This window comes from Phyllostomus hastatus, unplaced genomic scaffold (genome assembly GCF_019186645.2).
Source record: "Phyllostomus hastatus isolate PE091 unplaced genomic scaffold, TTU_PhHast_1.1 phas_scaffold_60, whole genome shotgun sequence".
NCBI lineage: Eukaryota > Metazoa > Chordata > Mammalia > Chiroptera > Phyllostomidae > Phyllostomus > Phyllostomus hastatus.
In genome coordinates this window covers 571,496-596,551 of record NW_025334038.1, presented here as the reverse complement: position 1 = coordinate 596,551, position 25,056 = coordinate 571,496, and the positions used below count along the sequence as shown (strand labels likewise).

At 41.2% G+C, this 25,056-nt stretch overlaps 1 protein-coding gene and 1 non-coding gene across 32 annotated transcripts in view; one reads left to right on the top strand and one right to left on the bottom strand.

Annotated features, from left to right (window-relative positions):
• Positions 1-25,056, bottom strand: part of CLASP1 (cytoplasmic linker associated protein 1) — a 286,688-nt gene that overhangs the window by 169,075 nt on the left and 92,557 nt on the right. For all 31 annotated transcript variants that reach the window (XM_045826128.1, XM_045826129.1, XM_045826134.1 and 28 more), the window contains exons 3-7: positions 14,705-14,783; positions 12,894-12,997; positions 11,986-12,077; positions 9,386-9,461; positions 2,333-2,430 (exon numbers count right to left, since the gene is read on the bottom strand). In XM_045826128.1, the coding sequence (XP_045682084.1) occupies positions 2,333-2,430; positions 9,386-9,461; positions 11,986-12,077; positions 12,894-12,997; positions 14,705-14,783 (449 nt within the window). The remainder of the gene's footprint in view (positions 1-2,332; positions 2,431-9,385; positions 9,462-11,985; positions 12,078-12,893; positions 12,998-14,704; positions 14,784-25,056) is intronic.
• LOC123810544 lies at positions 15,371-15,496 on the top strand. Its single transcript, XR_006784271.1, has one exon. It is a non-coding gene; the product is annotated as a U4atac minor spliceosomal RNA (small nuclear RNA).

The window sequence follows — 25,056 nt, the reverse complement described above, 5'->3', positions numbered from 1 at the left end:
AACCAGTTAAAGGTTACAGATATGTTAAACGACCACGCCAGAGGTTAGCTGCAAAGCTGTGGCTGTACAAACAGCTTTGCATGTTCCTGCTCCATGTGTCCCTTCCCCCAACCCACACCTGTGGGAGGGGGGGAATGGGGAGGACATCCTATATATCTTTCTAATATTTCTTAGACACCTAGAGTTCTGGACCCCATTCCAAATCCCTATTTGGGGCTCCCCTCTTGGCTGCACCCTGTTACAAGAATACAAAGAAAAACCAAGCAAAGGAAAAAGGTATGTGGGATGAAGACCAGAGGCACCAGACACAAGCTTCCTAAAGCCTCTATTGGTGAAGTGACACAGGAGGTGGTTAATTCCTCCAGCAAGGGGTTATGACAACGTAAGAAATGCTGTCCACTCATTAGAGACTCAGTACTTGGGATTTTTACCAGAGCTAGTCACATTAGACCCCCTTTGCCTCGTGCTTACCAAAATGTCGGACTCCCAGAAGGAAAGCACGTGTTCAGCCTAACACCTACAGTTGGGGTACAGTGAGCCACTCTTAATCTCACTTTTTTTTAATCCTCATCCAAGGACATGCTTACTGATTTTAGAGAGAGGGGAACGGAGAGAGAGAGGGAGAAAAATATTGATGATGTGAAAGAGAAACATGGATTGGTTGCCTCTGATATGTGCCCCACCTAGGGACTGAACCCACAACCTAGGCATGTGCCCTGACTAGGAAACAAACCTGCAACCTTCCGGTTTACAGGACAATGCTCCAACTGAGCCATAGTGGCCAGGGCTGTCACCTGTCTTTAGGAGTAATGGAAACCCTCCCAAAATCCAAGTTTCCAGCACCAGCCTGGGGCCAATTCTGCAAGCAGGCATTTTTAGAAACAGCAGTTTCAGGTCTGCTATGCTGACTTTTTTCTGCACCCAGCTCTCTACATGTCAATCACCGTGTCATTTCCCCAGACCTATTAGCTCACTACAGCAACCTCTGAACATTATGCAGGAATCCAAATGCTAAGATGGATGGTTTGTTCATGGCCTAAGGCCACCATGAGCTAAACAGCATGGTAAGGCCATCCTTGAAGCAGGTGAGAATCTACTGCCTAAGGAGGCCTGTTTTCCCAACAATGATCATGACATCATCAAACAGCCCCCTCCCTCCAGCCCCTGCTCTTCCTGTTCATCTGTGTCCTGCAATTTTGCCCAAGAGGCTAATAGTTTTGTCTAAGTTTGTCTGTCACCCAATTGTTCTCACCATCCATTCAAAATCCACAAGGCTGAGGCCAATAAAACATGGACATAAAAATTCTCTTCTCATAGATTACCCTTTGTAAAGCACATGAAAGTAGTTTTATTCCCATCTTGTACACAGCACAGAGGCCATGGCGATAGTGACAATGGGTCAGATATGACTCTATAAGAAGTACAGCCCCACTCAGCTGCTCACGGAACCCCTACCTTAGGGTGAGGGGCCCACCTCTGTCACATTTCATCAAATGAAATATATGACTCCTGTATATTTCAATATTCCAGCCCTTATCTAGATGCTGGTGAACACTTGTGAAACAGGATAAAGAACATTAAAAGGTGAGTCAGAGAACAGGGCTACAACCTTAGCTCTGACTCTTGGTAGCTGTGTGATTTCTCAAGTCACTTTATGTCTTTGGGCCCCTGCTGTTTCCATGGCCACAGTGGGAGGCTCTGACACACAGCTTTGTGTGCCCTGTCCATGTCTAACTTCTCAGGGTTTTCACATTGCCTAAAGGAATGGGGTGGGGCAAAGGATTTAGAATTCATTTGGTGTTAAGATTTCTACATAACAGCTCAAATTATAAATATCCAGCTGATCACTGTTTTTAAAAGTCTGACTAAAACTGAGACATCTGTGTACTCAAGATGTCTTGATTCTGATAAGATGCTGATCCCCTTGCCCTGGCTTCTACATGGTGAGGCTGATGTTACTGAACAGAAAACTACCATTTCAAAGATGTTTTCCAAACAAAATTCATTCTAGAAAGGCTCCATTCATTCAAATATATTCGGAGCACATACTACAACCAGGTGCTGTGTGTATGCAAGATTTAGAACCACATGAACCAAAAGAATGCTGAATTATCAAAGTCAATCAATTTTAAATATGCTTCCAAAATCAGGATATGGCATAGGACTTGGCTAGATGTCTAGGAGGGGACCCCGATGTATGATCTGGACAAGATCTCCAACCACCAATCTACTAACCATGCATTCTTTGAGTCAAATTATCACAACAAAGTACATAGCACAAACCAAAATGTTAACTGAAAAAGCGAAGAAAAGAAAAAAAGTCTGAACTCACCGGGATTGCGGCAATCCTTTTTTACCCAGATCTGCCCTCACACGTTCTCCTACATGTCTGTAGATTTCCACTAAGCTGTTTATTGCTGCATCTCGAACCTGGGTGTAAAAGAAGAGATCTTACAGCTACTCTGTGTCACCCCGCAGCACTTCCTGCTGGGGCACAATAGGCTATACACCACCCCAGGTTTATCACCAATGTACCGATGCAACTATGAATACAGTCCTTTCTACACATTTGACTAGATGAAGCCATGTTTAACATTTTAACAGTTTTGATTCTGTAGGTACAATTCCAAGGAGTAGAAAAAAATTTAGGTCCCATCCCTATATTCAAGTCCATATCCCTTTGTTTTTTTCATTCTTTAAGATGATGTCAGTAAACTAGAACTTTCAGGGCATCTTTCCAAATTAGAAAGCACTACAAAAAAATGATTATACTAAAAATAAAACACCACGTAATGTATTCTGGATTTAGGTCAAACATTTAGTGAAAGAGAAAAAATGGGTAGTATAGGCTACACAGAGCCCTATATTCAATAAGAAGCTGATAAAAATTTTAAAAATTGAAACTGGGTAAAAAAGAGCTCATAGTCCTAAAAGGGAAATAGGAAAAAGTCCATAAATTCTACATTTAACACAGAATAAGAGGTAATAAAAACAATTTTATAAAAACGTACAAAGGGTTTGTACAGTTAAAGGGAAAAAGCACACCACAGTATACCAAGAAACATTTTATGGAAGAGGAAGGAACCACTTAAAATGTGCTTACAAGGACTGCATTTTACCAAGTAAAGATGGAATGAGACAGGTGCCAAATAAGGCATAGTCTGTACAAAGGCATGAAAGCAGGTGTGAAGGGCATATGCTTCAGGAAGAGCAAGTAAGCAGCCTGGCACAACATAAGTATGAGCTAAGGAAGCAGCAATAAATAAGGCTCAAGAAACAAAATGGAATTTAAAAAAAAAAAAACTTGGGGAAATTTGAATATGGACTGTATATCACAAATTGTCATTGTAGCAACATTAAATTTCTTGAATATGAAAATGGCATTGTTATATAAGAAAATACCCTTGTTTTTAGGAGATACACACTGAAGCAGGTAGAGAATAAAAATATCATGTCTGTATCATACTCTCAAATGGTTCAGAAAGAAAGTGTATTTCTGCCTACCCTCAAACTCACTACAGAAAGGAACCCTAACATTTCAGGCCATTAGGAATGCAAAAGACAAGAGCCTCATATGTTAAATACTACCTGCCAGGCCCAAGTTGAATATTTTACAGTCTGAGGTCTTCAAGTCTATGACCTTCCTCACAGGGCCACTGTGAACTGTGACACAGAGGAGGGCATGGAGGCTGGAGAGGCTAGCCACCTGTGGGTCCCACAGCAGATAAATAACAGAATGGGCAGCAGACTTCTACCTCTGAATGAAGATGCTCACATCCTTTTCACTTTAGAACTGGGTGTCAAAGTCAGAAAGCCTAGAACTCAAGGAAGGGCTTCACCTCCGGGGAAAGGGAGGGCACCTGTAAATTAGTGGGAAGCCAAATCTACCCTGTCCTCTGAGAACAGCAGTGCAGCCCCACAGCCAGCCTGCCTTAGAAAGCAGGTGCCACAGACCTGCCCAGACTCTACAGGGGTCAGATGCACTGCAATGCCACCTAAGGCCTGCAGCCCCACCTCCCCATTTCTCAAGTATTGGTCAAGCCCTAAACAAAGGCTTGCCCTCTCCCCTACTGAGTATTGTCCAGCTGCGGAGAGCATTGAGGTCAACAGTTCTCAAACATTTTAAGATGTTTTTAGGCTTTGAAGATGTGTCAAACTCATCTATAAACGGGACTTCCTTAAGTGTAACAACAAATCAATGTTTCCCTCTCCCCACCCCCCCTTAAAAAAATCAATTAAAATTTTTTAAAAAAGAAAAGAAAAGGGACTTCCTATGTATATGATGTCTTGGATGGCAAGCTGCCTTTGTTAGAGCCACTGCCCCATCTTCCTTGTCAAAACACACAGGCCTTGTTCTGCAATCTCCACTAAAGGAAGGAAATCCTGTTCTCAGATAAGGAAGTAACCATCACATAATCCCAGTCCATTCCCAGCTATTGGGTAACAAAAGGGCAAGGGATGTCATTCTCAACAATAAAACATACATGGCGGCAGTGGTGGGGAGAGTGGGTGTCTACAGGAAACTTCAGAAAAATGCTTCTTTGCCCTTACAAAGAGAAATGCAGGAAGCTTAAAGAAAACATGAGACATTTAGGAAAAAGCGAACACTGACTGGGTGTCTGATGATAAGAATTACTCATTATTGACGAGCAGGGGGAATAATAGTGTTAAAGTTATGTTTTTGAAGAAACAGAGTCCTCATCTTTCAGAGTATTTAAGAATTAAATGAAATGATATCTAAGATTTGTTTCAAAATACTGGGATGGAGAGGAAAAACAGATGGAACTAAACCAGCCTTGTCTTATTAGTTGTTGAAGTTCAATGACAGACACAAGGTTATGCACTGCCATTCTTTCCACTTCTATGTAAGTTTGGACCTTTCAACATGGAAAAAGTGAAGGAGAAGAACACAGGAAGCACCAGGGTTTTGTCTATTCAGCCTGCTGAACATGCAGCATGCCGCTGGGCTATCCCTGAACTGTGGCCCTGGGGAAAGCTGCAAAGGACAAGCATAAGGACTGAAATGGCCAAGACCCTAAGTATCTTGGTAAATCACTGATCCACTAACAAACCCTAGAGTCCCCTTCCTCTTAATACAGGGTGATATACTCTCCCCCTGCTCTAGCATTTTTGAGTTGGGACTTCATTTACTTGGAGCCAAAAGCATCCTAAGCACACATTCTTTATATCTATCTGTGGGCCACTCTGAGAAGCTTCTGAGGGGGTTCCCTGGCTCTGAGTCACTCTGCACTCAGAACAATATGCAGATGAACTGGCGTCCTCTAAGGCAGGAGTGTCTGCAGAGTTCCCATTAAGTGTCAGCCGCATTCTGTAGAGCCAGGGGCAAACTCTCCATACTAGAGCTGAAGACTGACTGTAACGTCAAGTACCACAGTGCAAGGACAGCATTGATAAGACACAACTGTCCTTTTTGGTTTGAGACATAAACAGCTAAGAAAATCAAGATACTCAAACAGCTGTGGGGTATTGACTCAATCTTAAAACTGCTGGAATGCAGTCCTAGAACAATAATGAGCAAGTTACAGTCCTGACTCTCAAGGGCCATAGACTAGCAGGAAAAACTAATGAGAAGCACTGGGAAGTTTCCTGGCAGGACTGGTCCTGGGAGATGTGGACTGTGTGTGTTTGTGCCTGCATACATATACGTGCAGATAAAACACTATGAAGGCAGATATGAATACACAATTATCTTCAGAAATCTCAGTCTGGAATATTCTGGCTGTATCTGTCTCCTACAAACTGCTGACAGCTGCCCATATAGCACCAACCTCATTTTACCCCCAATTTTCATCTCTCACAGGCCCAGCGTGACTACTCATATCACCTCTGTGGCCAAAGTAAGCAACTGCACTGGGAACAAATGTGACTAGCCAGGCTGACTTTTCTGCTGCACTAAAGGGTATCATGTGGCAGCAGTGATATCCTCAAAGTGTTACCTCTATAAAGGACATTTTTCCCCACAGAAAACAAAAATGGAGGGTATAACACCAAAAAGCGGAGAGGGGCAATTTAGAGTTTTTAAATAACTTTTATTTTTTATTTTCTAAAAAGGATTTTTATTTTTTAGAGAGAGGGGAAGGGAGGGAGAAAAGAGAGGAACAGAAACACCAATGTGTGAGAGAAACTTCAATCTGTTGCCTCTTGCACACCCCCAACCGGAAAACCTGGCCCACAATTCAGGCATGTGCCCCAACTGGGAATTGAACCAGCAACTTTTCAGTTCGCAGGCTGGCACTCAACATACTGAGCCATGCCAGCCAAGGAAAAAAGGGTTTCTTTCAATTAATGTTGAACATAAAATATGATTTTGTAAATAAAAATATCTAGAAATTATATTTCCAATGTCATATATTTAAGGCTAGATTAGAGAATGCATGCAAAAAAGTGGGTATCAGGAGGGGAGACCTGAGGAGACAGCTAGGACAGTGAGCCTACTACAGACAGAAAGAAAAGCAGCCTAGAGAGCAGCAGAGAGAAGGTGCAAAAATGTAACTGAGATTAAAGGCAAAGATGAAATGAAGATGAAAGGATAAGACAATACATGGGAGGTGTCCCAAGAGCTGATGAAAGCAGGAAGGCACTTGAGCAATTACAAATCAAGATTTTTAATGAAGACCTGTTTACATATATTTCTTTGGTAAATTTTTGTTTTTATTTTGAGCCCCTTTATCTAATAAAATGTTTTTCTTAATGTCATACAAATGACTCAGTGATAAGTAGAACTGAATGAGGCAAGAAAACTGGAACAGTTCTGGACCCCTGACCTGGAAGCCTTCATGAGCTACCTGGTAACCGGTCATATATTACCAGCTCCTCTCCCACCCCCTATACTGAGGAAGTAGTACTTTGTTTGCAGGCTTTGGGTTTTTTGTATTGTTTTGGTTTTAATTTAGGTAAAATTTACATAAAATATCTATAGTGCTTAAGGGGTCAAGGAGTTTCCACAGGTGTACACACCAGTTATAGCCACCATGAAAAGCAACAACACATAACATTTCCACCATTACCTCAGAAAACTTCCAAGGTCCTTTCCAATCAATTTCCCTCACCCCACAGGCAATTACTGTTTGACTTCAATGAGCACTGATCACTCGCCCCTATGCCCACACTCTTTTGGCTGCAAAGATGATAGCCAGAGTAATATCTTGGAGGCTGGTCTGGAGGACATCACTATATGGGCTAATTAAGTCTCAGCCCACATAGAGAAGAGGGCAGAGTGGTCACCACATTTACCAATGATATCTTATAAATGCTAATGAGCATTATAAATGCTAATTATCTAGAGACTTCTGGCCAAGATGGAGGCATAGGTAGACACACTGTGCCTCCTTGCACAATCAAAAGAAGGACAACAGCAAATTTAAAAACAAAAAACAACAGAACTGACAGAAAATCAAACTGCATGGAAGTCTGACAACCAAGGAGTTAAAGAAGGAGGAGTGGTAGGAGTGGTGGAGATGGGCAGCTGGGTGGAGAGGACTTGCAGCAAGGCGGTAGCTGGAGGACCAGATGAGGCAGTGGCTTATAGACTGGAGAGTCCCACATTCGTGTGCAGACAAACCGGAAAAAATAACTGGGGAGCAAGACAAACCACACAACCCAGGGTTCCAGTGCAGGGAAATAAACCCTCAAAACCTCTGACTGAAAATACCTGTGGGGGTTGAGGCGGCAGCAGGAAAAACTCACAACCTCACAGGAGAGTTTGTTGGAGACCCACAGGGTCCTAGAACATACACAAACCCAACCACCTGGGAATCAGCATCAGAAGGGCCCAAATTGCTTGTGGGTAGCGGATGAAGTGACTGAAAGACGGCAGAGAGCTGAGCAAGTGGCACTGTTCCCTCTTGGACCCCTCCTCCACATACAGCATCACAAGGCAGTGACATGGGTTGCCCCACCCTGGTGAACACCTAAGGCCCCGCCCCTTACAATGTAACTGGTGTGCCAAGACAAAAAAAAAATGGCCCACATGAAAGAACAGTTCAAAGCTCCAGAAAAAACACAACTAAGTGACGAAGAGACTGCCAACCTATCAGATGCACAGTTCAAAACACTGGTTATCAGGATGCTCCAGGAACTCACTGAGTACATCAACGGCACAAAAAAGACCCAGGCAGCAATGAAGATTGCATTATGTGAAATAAAGAAAAATCTACAGGGAACCAACAGTGACAGGAAGGAAACCCAGGACTCAAATCAACGGTTTGAACCATTAGGAAGAAATAACATCCAACCAAAACAGAAGGAAGAAACAAGAATTCAAAGAAATGAGAGGCTTAGGAAACTCCAGAACATCTTTAAACATTCCAAGGTCTAAATCATAAGGGTGCCAGAAGAACAGGAAGAGCAACAAGTGGAAAACTTATCTGAACAATTAATAAAGGAGAACTTCCCCAATCTGGCAAAGGAAATAGACTTCCAGGAAGTTCAGGAAGCTCAGAGAATCCCAAAGAAGTTGGACCCAAGTAGGAACACACCAAGGCACACCACAATTACATTAGCCAAGGTAAAAATGAAGGAGAGAATCCTAGAAGCAGCAAGAGATAAGGGGACAGTAACCTACAAAGGAGTTCCCATCAGACTGTCAGCTGATTTCTCCAAAGAGACCTTGCAGGCAAGGAGGGGCTGGAAAGAAGTATTCTAAATCAGGAAAGGCAAGGACCTACGCCCAAGATTGCTGTGTCCAGCAAAGCTATCATTTATAATAGAAGGGCAGATAAAGTGCTTCTCAGATAAGGTCAAGTTAAAGGAGTTCATCATCACCCAGCCTTTATTATATGAAATGTTAAAGGGACTTATCTAAGAAAAAGGTCAAAAATGTGAACAGTAAAATGACAACAAACTCACAGCTATTAACAACTGAACCTAAAAACAAAACAAAAACAAACTAAGCAAACAACTGGAACAGGAACAGAACCACAGACAGGGAGATCACATGGAGAGTTATCAGTCGGGGAGTGGGAGGAGGGAAAAGGTACAGAGAATAAGTAGCATAAATGGTAGGTACAAAATAAAAAGGAAGAGGTTAGGAATGGTATAGAAAAAGGAGAAGCCAAAGAACTTAATATGTATGATACATGGACATGAACTAAAAGGTGGGGGGGGGGGGGGGAATGCAAGTGGGAGGGGGTGTGCAGGGCGGAGGGGAATGAAGGGTGGGAAATGGGACATCTGTAATAGCAATAATCAATAAAATATATTTTAAATTTTTTAAAAAAAATAAATGCTAATTATCTTAAACAATAATCAAGAGTTCTATAAAGATGAATAAAGTCCCACCAACCTATCAGATGCACACAGAACACCAAATGCTTCTTAACTGTCTACAACCAATGATTATTTCTTCTCATTAAATCACACTCACCTGGCTGTTTGGATCTCCAAGTAAATTACATATATGTGGCACAATCTTGCTTAGTGTCAAAGTATGTGCTCCAGAGCTGAAAGCAAAACAAGTGTTTTATTGTTGGTGAGAACAGAGAAAAGAAAGAAGCTACTCTGCCCACACTCACCTCTTCTTCTCCATCCCCAAGGCCCTGTTGCTACGTTACACCCAGGAGCTCCCCTTCTTATCTTCCCAATCTCTTTCCCATCTGGTTCCAAAATAAATGTGTTGAAGTGTCCTTTTGGCAGAGTTCAAAACTATTAGTGTTTCTCACTGACACGTCCTCTCCCTGGCACTCAGGCTCTCCAATTTGGCCCTAAACCTTTAACACCAAATGAGAGAGAGCCTCAGCCTTTCCCAGTCTTTCTTACCTCCCATAGAGTTGTCTCTGGATTACTATTTTGTCAAGTAATGGTTCCTATTTTGCCCAGCCTGGCACACACAACTAAACTGAAGAGTCCCTCAATTCTCCCTCTGTGCACAGCTTGATGCTACTACTGACATTCAGGTAATAACAGCTGAATGAAAAGACTGTGATAAAATGGCTGCAGAGGATCCCAACTACACACTGCCCTGCTGGAGAATATTTGTTTACAACAGTCACCATAAACGCTGTCACAATATGCTTTCTGAATACAACTGTCTCTGGTAATCTGGTTGCTTCCTAAGGATACATTCTTAGAAGTGAAACTACTGTGATCAAAGGCTAGAAACATTTTTTAAAAGCTTTCAATACATATGACCAAATTTAATGGCACTGAAAAGGCTAACATGTGAGGAGGGAAAAAATTTACATTGTAATATAAATGTTATAATCCCAATTTTGTTGTTAAAAATAATCTAACTTTACAGGCTATAATAAAAGTACCATAGTCAATAGTGATTATCTGAAGGTAGTAGAATTTTAGGTAATCATTATTTTCTTCATGTAAATTTTCCACAACATATACAACATTACTTTCATGATCAGAAAAACTGATTTGTGATTTTTAATTTTACAAAGCTTCTCCTACAAATAAACACATGAAAAATGTTCAGCATCAACAGTCATTAGAGAAATACAAACTCAAATCACATTGAAATACTACTGCACCCATATCAAAATGGCTCCAATTAAAATCAGTGATAACGTTCAATGCTAGCAAGGATATGAAAAAACTGATTCATTCACACATTGCTGATGGAAGTATAAGATGGTATAGACAACTCAGGAAAAAAGTTTGGCAGTTTCTTTTAACACTAGAAATGAACTTACCGAATGAATAGCAATTACACTGACCCAAGAGAAATAAAAGCTGAGGGTGAAACAGAAACTTGTACATATGTTCACAGCAGTTTTATTTTTAACAGCCAAAAATTGTGAATGATTCCAAGGTCCTTCAACAAATAAATAGTTAAATTGTGATACTTCTATGTCATGGAACTCTACTCAGCAATAAGAAAAAATGAACAACTGTTTTAGCAACAACATATATGCAACCTCAAGGGGAGTATGCGGAGTGGAAAAAGCCAGGCTCTCAAAGGGTTACACTGTATATGATTCCATTTACGAGGGAAGACCCAAAAAGAAACTGGAATTACCTTCTGGAGGGTGGGCTCCTTGTAGTACAGACTTCCCCTGCTAGCTAAACCTTCCAGGAACTCATCCGTATCAGTTTACTACCAGCTGGTACTGTTCTGAGAGGCTGTGTTCAGCTTCAGTGAGTATTTTTTGAAGATTCTTTCAACATGTTTGCCCATTTCATGATGGGTGATTTATGAGCACACCTGCCCACACCACGCTGTGTTTGACGGTTTTTTAACCAATAACAGCATGACTCCATGCCCACCCTCCCTCTTCATCTGATCCCTCCCAAAGCAACTTTCTAGTTATTTCCCAGGATGAAAAAAGTCCTCAAAGAACCTTCTTGCCCATATGGAAGAGGTCTAACCAAAACAAACAAACAAAAAAACAGCAACAAAAAAAACACAGCAGAAGCACTAAAAGGCATAAAAATTGATGTGTTCAAAAACTGTTTTGAGCAGCAGACAAAATGTCTCGATAGGTGTATCGCATCAAATGGAGAGTATTTAAAAGTACCAAAGTGACTGAAGTTCAAACATGTAAAAGTAAATACACAATTTTTAATAAATAAATTCATATGTTTGGAGGAAGGCCCCCAGCCCCAGAAATAACAGTTCTGAAATAAAGTCCATAGAGATGGAGATCAGATTAGCAGTTGCCAGTGGTTAGGGACTGACTACAAAGGGGCAATGTGAGGGAGCCTGGGGTGATGCACAGATTTGTACCTTGACAGTGGTGATAGTTACCTGGAGCTCCACATGTGACAGAACTGTGCAGAAATGCACACACATGTGTGTGGCTGGAGGAATCGGAATAAGCTATATGGATTGTATCAATATAAATTTCCTGGTGTTGTCGTTGCATAGACAAGATGATAACAGTGGGGGAGAGGGGTTGCAAAGCACCTCCCAGTACATTTGTTCGCAACTTCCTGAAATCCATAGTTATTTCTAAATAAAAAGTTAAAAATAAAACAGTTCATCCAAGGAAACCCTCAGGCCCCACCCAGACTTACACATTAAGTGTGGCAACAAGGCAGACACACGTGCCTTCCCGAGTCCTGAAATTCTTGTGCTTGAAGCCTCCCAGCATTCGGTCCCACACATACTGCAGACAGCAAAGAATAGGTAAAAAGAAAAGAAGAGACTTCTGCATTATTTTGTTTAATATGGGGTCAAATCAGTCCTGGCTGCTACCATCCCATTAAGTTATCTGAAAGACATATGGAAAAATGGTGACTTATATTTGTAATCAAGTTTTTTCAAAACACATCCCTTTATATAATTGCATTTAATTCTCCAACAACCCTAAAAGAAGGTATAGCTGTCTCTATTTTATAGGTAGAAAAGGGAGGCCAAAAAAGCTTGGTGACTTCAAAGATCACATACTCATATTGCTCTTGGCCTGGAACAGCTGTCTGCACCCTGTCCACAAGTTGAACATCTGCTCATCCTTCTAGGTCAGTCTAGTTTTTACCATCCCTGGGAAAAATTTGTCTGATACCCTCCCCCTGCCAAACAATGGGCAGTTGGACCCTTGAAGGCAGGGCTGTGTCCCTCAGTCTGTCTGTCCCAGCAGCCCCAGCTCACTAGGAGAGAGAAAGGCTCCAAGCCAAGACTCCTAACATCCCAGACACCACAACTGCTCTTTTCAGAGAAACACAGAATCAATTACATAACTGAGTTTGAGTCTATGGATTAAACCAAGCACTCAAAACCCATGTTAAATTCACTAATTTATTCAAAATACACCCTTTGCTATTTATTTAAATATCGAGAGGGGGAGGCCAAATAAAAGCTATGAAAATTTTCATCTCAAATACATCAGATTAGAAGAAATAAACCTTTTCTATATGGAGTAACCCACTGATGTTAGGGGAATACACACACGCCACCTGGCCACAGAACGCCTCCCTTGCCCTACCTGGGGACTAGCAGCTTGATCCATGATCTTTAGCAGCAGAGTCTGGTCTTGCTCCCTCACGGAGTCTTTAGCATCTCCCAGTCTGTCTATTAAACTTGGCAGCACTGGAAATCAAAATCAAAACTGATCAAATGAATACCTGTTGGGGTGGAGGGGTGTGGTTATCAACTATTGATATTTTAATTAACTGGGAAGACAAAGTCCTAGCCTAAATGAGGCCCAGCATCTAAAACCACCAATCCCTAGAGTACTACTCTCTTTGTTAACGCCTGTGGAAACTACTTTAAGAATCAGCAAAATCCTTCTTTGCGTGGGCATATTAGTTTGTCATCTTCTTTATCACAACTTCCTCCAGCCAGGTCCCAATATATTTTTATGCTGGTGAAGTATCACTCTGGGTGTCAATAGAGTATCTTCGTAAGAAACAGTCAACACAAAAGGAAATTTAGGTACACAAGAAAGAAGGGCTCCACCCTATTTGCTTGGGGGTATAGAAAGAACACACACTTACGGCTCCATCTACCTTTTGTCTACACTGTGTTTTAATTTTACACAACACACACACAAGTTTATCAGACAGAGTCCACCTCTTCCACTCCTCCTGCATACATGTGGGGTATGGGGTAATGTAAGTGCCTACCAGAGGTCAACTTCTTTTAAGAGTCTATGAACCTTTATTTTACCAGAGGTATTTCTGAACAATTCAGCTAATTTAGGAGAAAAATGGAGCACTACTAAAATGCTGGATTTTTAAAAGTAAGGGAGATTTTTGTATGTAGATGGACAGTCAGTGCCAGAATGGAAAAAAGAGTTTTTGACTTGACCCAAAGGAACACACTAACCAGAAAGTTAACAGAAAATAACAAATACACATATACCAACTGAAATGGAGGTGTCTATAAGGAAATGCTTGCACACACAGGTGTGCTGAGTGATCATGTTGTCATTACAAAATCACAGAGATCAGGAATTTAGAGATGAGTAAGTCATCTCTAAATCTATGAAACCTGTGGTTATTTTTATTTCATTTCACTGATATATCGTTTTCTCTTCAAAATAAGAAAGTGATCCTTTACTACATAGTTATAATCACATTTACAATCAAAGTGGAAACAGAGCTGGCTGGGTTAGAGGGTTGTCCCAATAGCCAAAGTGGTGGGTTCCATCATGGTCAGGGTACATACAAGAAACCAACCAATGAATAAGTGAACAAGTGAAACAACAAATCAATGTTCGTTCTTTTCTCTAATAATCAACATTTTTTAAAAAAAGTGAAAACAGTAATACCAATAATAATCATCTGGAAAAAAATACAACTGCAGGGGATTTGCAGTAATTCTCAGTGAGGGAATGTCTCTCAAAAGGGAAGGTTCAGGGACAAACACGACCTGGAAAGCACTTAAATGTGACAAATAATTTGTACAAAAAATAAAATAATTATCAGTAACACTTCGTATTGTAACATAAAGGTTGGAAGAAGAAGTCAACAGAAAAGTATTGGGCGAAGATGCCAATAGATACGGTGAGGCCAGAGTACCTAGGGTGAGCAGCGGAGGGGAGGGGAGGTAGGGGTGCAGCCCCAGCACATGGTGACTAAAAAAAGGGGTTGGGGCGTTGGCTGGGAGGCTGAGAGGACTAAAGGGGTCGGTTAAGGGACAGGATGGGGCAGGATGGGGCAGGAAGGGGCAACAAGAGTGATGGCTGGGAGGACTGGGCACAGCTAACTGGAGGATTTGGGAAGACTAAGGGGAAAACTGGAGGCAGGAGGATGAAGAATATGGGGACCCGCTCCACACTTGCCCACAGCTTACCTGTGCCGATCTGCGCCTTGAACCGATCCTGCAGCCGGGTAACCAGCGCAGACAGGATGTCCATCCCCAGAAGAACCACCTGCAATGAGTGGGAAACATTGGGACCCTGTTAGTCGCCAACACCGAACCCAGGGCCATCGCCCAGCAGCTCCCGGAAGTGCCCAGCAGCTCCTGGAAAGCTCCTGTATCTCTCGCTCAGGCGCTGTCCCAGAGCCCAGAAAGCGCATGCCGACTGGCAAGATTGCATTGCTTATCAAGAGGAAAGCTGATCCTGCACAAAAGGAGGAATTTATAATTTTAATGGAAATGGTCAGTGACTAAAAACGAAATAAAAAACCGCCACAGCCTGACCATGTCCAAGGAGCTAGCTAGATATGGAATATCAAGAATAAAACGCAGCTCCGCCCCCTGCTGGCCCTGCCCCCAGAGAGAGCGCATATGCAAATTGCTCATGGCTGAAGTGTGGCCTTCTGGGTAAAACAGAGAGCCCGCTTCGCTACCCTCAGAAGCCTAAGAAAAGAAGGAGTCGGTGTTTAGCTTCCGAGACCTGTGTGGTCAGCTCAAGTACACTAGCTAACTCGCGACTAGGCAGACTTGAAAATGAATCACCACAACCCTACCAGGTATTGGCCAATCCTGCTTGCCGCGCACGCAAACATCTCACCAACCATCCTTTTCTTGGGGTTGCGCTACTGTTCAATGAACGTCTAGTGAGAACAGTACTGCTAACACCATTACAACACATTCGCATCAACTAAAGCTTCGCTTTACTTTGGTGCAATTTTTGGAAAACAAAGGAAAATGAAAGCTCTTTTCCACTACTACGCAGTTAAAAAACAGTGGGAAATGAGAGTTTAAGTTAATTCTGGCTCGTTGCAGTATTGCATTTGGCCGCTAGACGGTGCATGTTAACTTAATTATTTTCTTTCACTCTCTGTTCTGGTTTTACATTAAGGATGATTAAACTTACTCTTCCACCATGGAAAAATCCCATCAACCACCAGGAAAATAAAAATACAAAATTTCTTCTCAGGAGAAAGTGATTTTGCATCTTGCCAGTTGATTACATGAAACGTGACTCAAAAACAGAGTTGGAGCACAGCCCAGATTTCATAGGGAACTACTAGTGAACAAGACTCAGGCAATGATAATTACCCAACCGTTAATTACCTCAGGCTTACATAAACGTTAGTTACATGGTAATTATGATTCCTTGCATCTGCCTACCTGTTTTACGACTAGTATTAGAAACTAAAACTACAGGCTTTTCCACTCAACTCTGAATCCACTGCTTCAAAATTAGGGGAAGTAAAATTTACCCAATAATCACCTTAATACATAAACTGCCCTTGCAAGAAACTGGCGACTTGATGATATTGAAGGACATAATTTTAAATGTTTTTATAAAGAGAACACTGGTTTTTAAACAGTTTGAAAATATATAATGGTATAAAACACTTTAAAATAATGACTTTACTCATGAGCTACAGAGGATTAAGTATCACATTTTGATAGTGAGTTCCTCAATTTTAAGTTAGAATGACAAACATTACCTCAGCCAGGTGATATAGGTTAACATCAATGGTCATAAATTATGTTGATAGTGTGTATGCTGGAATGTGAATAAAATGCCATTTTGCATCAGGGACTGTCCTAAAGACCCATAAGCCTGGTCTAATCATAAGAAAAGCATGAAAATCAAATAGAGGAACATCCTACAAAATACCAGACCAGTATTACTTAAGTAGTACTCCATATCAAAGTACTCCCCCTGCTCCATCAAAGTTATCAAAACCAAGGGAAGTCACAAATTGTCACAGCCAAGAGGAGTCCAGGGGAACATGCAATGTATCATGGCCCTGTAACAGATAAAGGACCTTAGATAAAAAATAAGGAAACCAAAATAAACTGGGCTTAGTTAACAATAATGTATCAATATTGCTTTATTTTTTTGTAACAACCCATGCTAATGTTAGATGTTCATAATTTTGGAGACTGGTGTAGGGTACATGGAGACTCCGTACTACCTTTGTAATTTTTCTGTAAATCCAAAACTGTTATAAAATTTAACGTTTATTTTTTTTAAAAGAGCAATCTATCCATTAGTTGGTCTTTATCCATTAGGCTTTTCCCTAATGAAATCCTATGCATTAGATGATTGCATTACTATTTGGGAATGAACGGTTGTTATTCATTACAGAAACATTAATAATGCTGCCCTTTTTCTTTTTAATCTCCCTTGTTGCTCTTTTATGGCATTTACAAGATGCTCCTGCTTTTTAAACTCTTCATAAGGCATAAACATGCTTTCATGACTTGGGACACTTCTTTCCAGCCCCTTCTTGCCTACAAGGTCTCTTTTGAGAAATCAGCTGACAGTCTGATGGGAACTCCTTTGTAGGTGACTGTCTTCTTTTCTCTTGCTGCTTCTAGGATTCTCTCCTTCATTTTTACCTTGGCTAATGTAATTGTGATGTGCCTTGGTGTGTTCCTCCTTGGGTCCAACTTCTTTGGGACCCTCTGAGCTTCCTGGACTCCCTGGAAGTCTGTTTCCTTTGCCAGAATGGGGAAGTTCTCCTTTATTAATTGTTCAAATAAGTTTTCCACTTGCAATTCCTCTTCTCCTTCTGGTATCCCTATAATTTGGATGTTGGGACATTTAAAGATGTCCTGGAGTTCCCTGAGCCTCTCCTCATTTTTTTGAATTCTTGGTTTTTCATTCTTTTCTGATTGGATGTTTCTTTCTTTCCTTCTGGTCCACACTGTTGATTTGAGTCCCAGTTTCCTTCCAGACACTACTGGTTCCCTGTACATTCTCCTTTATTTCACTTAGCATTGCCTTCATTTTTTTGAACTAATTTGTGACCAAATTCAACCAACCCTGTGAGCATCCTGATTACCAGTGTTTTGAACTGTGCATCTGATAGGTTGGCTATCTCTTCATCACTTAGTTGTATTTTTTCTGGAGCTTTGATCTGTTCTTTCATTTGGGCGCCCCCCCCTCCTGCCTTTGGTCTCAGCTAGCCTGCTATGTATAAGGGGTGGACCCTTAGGTGTTCACCAGGGCGGGGCAACCCACGTTGCTGCATTGTGGTGCTGTATGTGGGGAAGGGACCAAGAGGGAACAATGGTGCTTGCTCTGCTCTCTGCCAGATTTCAGTCACTTCCCCCACTACCCACAAGCAAAGTGGGCCCTTCTGGTGCTGATACCTGGGTGAGTTGGCTTGTATACATTGTAGGACCCTGTGGGTCTCTCCAATGAACTCTCCTGTGAGGCTAGGAGTTTCTCCTGCTGCCACCTCAACCCTCACAGGTGTTTTCAATGGGTGGTTTGAGGCTTTATTTCCCTGCCCTGGAATCCCTAGTTGTGATGTCTGTCTCGCTTCCCAGGTGTTCCTCCCAGTTTATCTGCACATGAATGTGGGACCTCCAGCTCCATTAGCCGCCTCGCTGGGTCCACCAGCTGCTGCCTTGCCACAAGTCCTCTCCTCCCAGCTGTCTGTCTCTGCCCCTCCTATCAGTCTAAATGAATGTGTCTTCTCTAACTCCTTGGTTGTTGGACTTCCATACAGTTTGATTTTTCTGTCAGTTCTGGTTGTTTTTTGTTTTCAAATTGTTGTTGTTCTTCTTTTGGTTGTATGAGGAGGCACAGTGTGTCTACCTATGCCTCCATCTTGGCCAGAAGTCCAATAATGCTGCCTTCTTATCTCACTGTACTTCTTCAAAATTCGTTGAATACTAAGATGTAAAAGGACTACTGTATTTTCAGATATGACAGTCCATGTCAGTTAACCTACCCCTGGAGTCTGGGGGAAAACAGACTTTAAGCTCTTCCAGAATGAATGGAGGTTCACTTGGTAGGTCTGACCAGAATAGGTCTAGCTAAATCACGAACAGTAGAAATCAAAAAGTCTTACCCAACTGGCATAAAAACAGGCACGTGGACCAATGGAACATAACAGAGAGCCTAGATATAAGCCCAAGTCTCTACGGTCAATTAATATTTGACAAAGGGACCAGCAACATAAAATGGAGTAAAAACAGTCTCTTCAACAAATGGTGTTGGGAAAACTGGACAGCTACATGCAAAAAAATGAAACTTGAGCACCAATTTATACCTTACACAAAAATAAATTAAAGGTGGATAAAAGACTTAAATATAAGCCATGTCACCATTAAAGTCCTAGAGGAGAACATAGGCAGGAAAACCTCAGATATTTCACGCAGCAGCATTTTTACTGATATGTCCCCCTGAGCAAGGGACATAAAGGAAAGAATAAACAAATGGGATCTCATCAAAATAAAAAGCTTCTTCACAGCTAAAGAAAACAGTATTAAAATAAAAAGAGAACCAACTGTATGGGAAAACATATTTGCCAATAATACCTCAGACAAGGGTTTAATCTCCAAAATATATAAAGAACTTACATGACTCCACTCTAAGAAGACAAGCAACCCAATTAAAAAATGGGCAAAGGACCTGAACAGACACTTCTCCAAGGAGGACAGAGTATCCAGAAACACATGAAAAGATGCCCAATATCACTAGCTATCAGAGAGATGCAAATCAAAACCACAATGAGATACCACTTTACACCAGTCAGAATGGCCATCATAAACAAAGCAACCAACAAGTGTTGGAGAGGTTATGGAGAAAAGGGGACCCTAGTGCACTGTTGGTGGGATTGCAGACTGGTACAATCACTATGGAAAACAGTATGGAATTTCCTCAGAAAACTAAAAATGGTTCTGCCTTTTGACCCAGCAATTCCACTGCTAGGATTATATCCTAAGAACCCTCAAACACCAATCCAAAAGAACCTATGCACCCCAATGTTCATAGCAGCACAATTTACAATAGCCAAGTGTTGGAAGCAACCTAGATGCCCATCAGTAAATGAATGGATCAAAAAACTATGGTACATTTACACAATGGAATTCTATGCAGCAGAAAGAAAGAAGGAGCTCCTACCCTTTGTAACAGCATGGATGCGACTGGAAAGTATTATGAGAAGCGAAATAAGCCAGGTGGTGAAAGACAAATACCATATGATCTCACCTGACAGGAACCTAAACAACAAAACAAAGAAACAAGCAAAATATGACCAAAGACACTGAAATAAAGAACAGTCTGACAGAGTTCAGAGGGGAGAGGAGAGGGAATTTCAGGGGAAAAGGGAAAGGGTTTACAGGAACAAGTATAAGGACACATGGATAAAAACTAGGGGTGGGTGGAAATCGGAGGGAGGAGGGGAGGGTTGGGTGGGTGGGTTGGGATGGGAGTAAAAGATAGAAAATTGTACTGCAACAATTTATATAAATTTTTTTTAAAAGAATCACACACACACACACACACACACACACACACACAGAGTCTTACCCAGATAGACTTGGAGAGTCCAGAGAAGGACTTCTCTCCAAGAAGACTGAGTTGGCAGAAACAGTACGGAGCCCCTAGCACCCTCACAGCACAATACCCAACTGGATTTTGGAAGGAAGCAGAGGGATTTGTATATAGTTATCTCATTTCATCCTCTGTCACAGTCCCAGTGGTCAAGACAGCGAACAGTCACCTATGTTTACCTTCAGAGTTCAGGCCCTTATATGTTTCCAATTCCCTATCAAAGAAGGGGATAAATGAATAGTCAATGCTTAGAAGACCACTCTAATTGTTAGCTGTAAAGCCTCTCTGTGTCTCAGTTTTCTCACCTGTTAAACGGAGAAAACTTTTTAACAGGTGCCTAACTACCTCACAGGTTGTTGTGTGCATGTGAAGTGCCTAAGATAGCACTTGATGCATAGTATGGGCTAAACTACCCACAGGCTGGCTATTATCACTGCCATTACGTTGGGTAATAGGTACTAATCAGTGGTCCCAGGGAGGCCTATGATTCCTGAGGACAAGGGGCTGGCAGAGAAGGCTTCCTGGAAAGAATTACACTGCATGATGTGGAGTTTTAAAAACTAGCCTCACACCAAAGGAAACAAAGACCTTCAAGCAGAGAGAAGAGCCTGTACAAAAGTGAGAAGAGTGAGAAAACTGCCAGGAAGGACCAGAGGTGGAACATAGTGAGGTGGGGAAGTCACGTGGGAGGGAGCTCCTGAGGGCCCTCAGATATGTCTTGAAGAGAGTGATAAAGCTACTGAAGAGCAGTCAGGGGAAAGGGGGAGTGACAGAGGAGCTGGAGCTTTTAGACAGGGCTCTGTGACCACCATGAGGAAGGTGGCCTGAGAGGGAGAGGACAGAGGAAGGGAGGGAGTCAGGCTCACACCCAACACTTACTGCCTTTAGTTTTCATTAAGCTATTAACTGTGCAATACCCTTGAGCACCTGCTCGATTATTCCACTTAATTCCTTTTTAAAAAATTTACTGATTGATTTTAGAGCGAGATGAGTGGGGAGAGTAACATCTATTTTTTGTTCCACTTATTTGTGCATTCACTGGTTTATGATTCTTGTTATGTGTCCTGACTAGGGATCAAACCCTTGACCTTGGCATATCAGGACAAAATGCCAATGAAGTGTGGGTTACCTGGCCAGGGCCCCACTTGATTTTCTGAGTTTATGCTTATTTCCCCAGATAAACATTCCTTGAATGGAAGGAATACTATGACTATAGTCAATCAAAATTTTCAAAATATACAGCACAATACTGGATACATGGTAAGGGATCAATACACTCCTATTTTTATTGACTAGTAATGAATTAATCTGGAACAGGTGAGTTCTAAAGGTCAAATGCAGTTCCTTTATCCTACAACTTTAAAAAAGACATTTTTAAAAGTAGGTGATAATGGCTAAGTAACACAAACCAATTCTCACACCAAAAATAACTAAAAATGCTGGATATGACATATAAGGACATCTGCCTGGAAAAATCAGAGAACTAAGAAGGCACAGAAGAATTGCCCGGCTGTAAAACACAAGAAAACCAAAATTCATAGAGATAAGCCTACAGCAAATGGTCCACTTTTTCCCTAGGGCCATTTATACACTGAGAAAGGGAAAACAAGACACAGAGAATTATTTTAATCACCACTTGGGTCCAGGAGAACAAAGGATGGATTCCAAAACCCTAGAAGACTGTTGGTCCAGATAACCCCCTCAACTGGGGCTGGAACTTCAAATGGTTCTACCTTACAAGGATGAACTGGAAATAAAACAGCCTTCAGATGGGCCACTGATCAGTTTCGAAGAATCTAGGTGGCTGAGAAAAATGTTATCAGATGGAACTGATCTTTGATTGCTGGTGCCCTAAAGCATGTGGGAGATAAAAACACAAATGATTTCTGGATGGAGAGAAGATCATCTTCCTCTAGTACTCAATTTACTGTTATAAACAATTTTCAAATACAATGTCTACAACTCAACCAAAGATAACCAGGCACAACTATAAATAAACCAGAACAACTATAAATAAAAACTAGCAGAAACAAAGACCTACATGAACTATGCATGTGAGAATAATTAGAAAAAGACATTAAAATAACAATTCTTAGTATGTTTAAGAAGAGAAAACACATGACTAAATTTGGGGGATAGAAATGACAACTTTTGAAAAGTGAATTACATTTTTAAAAGAACCAAATAACACAATACCTAAAACAAGTACTGAATAAATGGATTCAAAACCACACTGGATACAGATGAAGAAATAATTAAACAGGACTTCTGGCCAAAATGGAGGCATAGGCAGATACATTCCTCACAAGACCAAAAGAAGGACAACAACAAGTTTAAAAACAAAAAGCAACAGAACTGCCAGAAAACTGAATAGTATGGAAGTCTGAATACCAAAGAGTTAAAGAAGAAACATTCATCCAGACCGAAAGGAGAGGTGGAGATGGGAACCCAGGGCAGAGAGGCTGGAGGACCAGAGCAAGCAAGGGGGCAGCTAGCAGACCAGTGGTCCCACATTTGCATGCGGATAAACCAAGAGGAAAAACTGGGGAGTGAGACGGACCACACAACCCAGGGTTCCAGTGCAGGGAAATAAAGCCTCAAAAAATCTCTGACTGAAAACACCTATAGGGGTTGAGGTGGCAGGAGAAACTCCCAACCTCACGGGAGAGTTTGTTGGAGAGACCCATGGAGTCCCAGGACATACAGAAACTCACCTACCCGGGAATCAGCACAAGAAGGGCCCAGCTTGCTTATGGGTAGCGGAGGAAGTAACTGAGAGCCGGCAGAGCTGAGCAAGTGGTCCTGTTCCCTCTTGGACCCCTCCCCCACAACCAGAGACATGATAGCCCCGCCCTGGTGAATACCTAAGGCCCCACTCCTTACAATGTAACAGGTGCACCAGAGACAAAATAATATGGCCCTAATGATCAAAGCTTCAGAAAAAAATACAACTAGGTGATGAAGAGACAGCCAACCTATCAGATGCACAGTTCAAAACACTGGTAATCAGGATGCTCATAGAAAAGGTTAAGTATGGTTGCAAAATAGAGGGAAAAGTGAAGGCTATGAAAAGTCAAATAAAGAAAATGTACAGGGAACCAACAGTGAAGGGAAAGAAACTGGGACTCAAATCAACAGTTTGGACCAGAAGGAAGAAATAAATATTCAATTGGAAGAGAATGAAGAAACAAGAATTCAAAAAAATGAGGAGAGGCTTAGGAACCTCTGAGACAACTTTGAATGTTCCAACATCCAAATCATAGGAGTGCCAGAAGGAGAAGGAGAAGAGCAAGAAATTGAAAACTTATTTGAACAAATAATGAGGGAAAACTTCCCCAATCTGGTGAAGGAAATAGACTTCCAGGAAGTCCAGGAAGCTCAGAGGGTCCCAAAAAAGTTGGACCCAAGGAAGCACATACCCAGACACATCATAATTACATTACCCAAGATGAATGATAAGGAGAGAATCTTAAAAACAGCAAGAGAAAAGGAGACAGTTACCTACAAAGGAGTTCCCATAAGACTATCAGCTGATTTCTCCAAAGAAAACTTGCAGGCAAGAAGGGGCTGAAAAGAAGTATTCCAAGTCATGAAAAGCAAGGACCTACATCCAAGATTGCTCTATCCAGCAAAGCTATCATTTAAAATGGAAAGGCAGATAAAGTGCTTCCCAGACAAGGTAAAGTTAAAGGAGTTCATCATCACCAAGCACTTATATGAAATGTTAAAGGGACCTATCTAAGAAAAAGAAGATTAAAACTATGAATAGTAAAATGACAACAAACTCACAACTACCAACAGCTAAACCTAAGAAAACAAAAATGAACTAAGCAAACAACTAGAACAGGAACAGATTCACAGAAATGGAGATCACATGGAGGGTTATCAGTGGGGAGAAGGATGAGGGAGAAGGATGGGGGAAAAGTTACAGGGAATAAGAATCATAATTGGTAGGTAGAAAATAGGGAGGGAAGGTTAAGAATAGTATAGGAAATATAGAAGCCAAAGAACTTATATGTATGATCCATGGACATGAACTAAGGTGGGGAAATGATGGTGGGAGGAAGTGTACAGGGCAGAGGAGAATAAAGGGGAGAATAAAGGGGAGAAAAAAGAGGGACAACTGTAACAGTATAATCAGTAAAATATTTTTTAAAAAAAGAATTAAACAGGAAACAAAGTCTGCAGTAAAAATTAGAATGAAGCAGAGAGGCAAAAGGATGGAACATTCAAAACAACAGGTAAGAGACAAAGGACAGAGAAGACCTAGTATAAGTTTCAATGGAGTTTGAATAGGTCAGCCACAGTACGTAAAAAGCAATAGCTCATACCCATTTGGATGACTATTATAAAAAAAAGAGAGAGAGAGAGAGAGAGAGAGAGAAAATAACAAGTGTTGATGAGGACATGGAGAAATCTGAACTCCTGTGATTGCGGTGAAGAATGTAAAATATAAAAGAGTGCAGCTACTGTAGAAAATGGTACGGTGGTTCCTGAAAAAATTAAATACACAATCACCATATAATACAGCAATTCCACTTCTGGGTACATACCCAAATGAAGTGAAAGCCAGAATTCCAACACATAACCTAGCAGTATTATTCACAACTGCCAAGAGGTAGAAACAACCCAAATATGAAAACAAGAATCACACCCAATGATGAAATGCTGAAAATTTTCTTTTGATATGGGAAATGATACAAAAATGTCCACTCTACAATTTCTTCTCAAAATCGTTTCTGAAGCCCTAGGCTAATGCTTTATGGCAAGAAACACAAATGTTAACACTCACAAAGAAGAAACAAAACTGTATTATTAGTGGAAAACATAATTACAAGTAGAAAACCTGGAAGACCTATAGATGTATTATAAAACTAGTTTCACAAGACTAAAACAAGTATACAAAACACAATCAAGGAATACCAAACAGAAAATGAAAATAAATGAA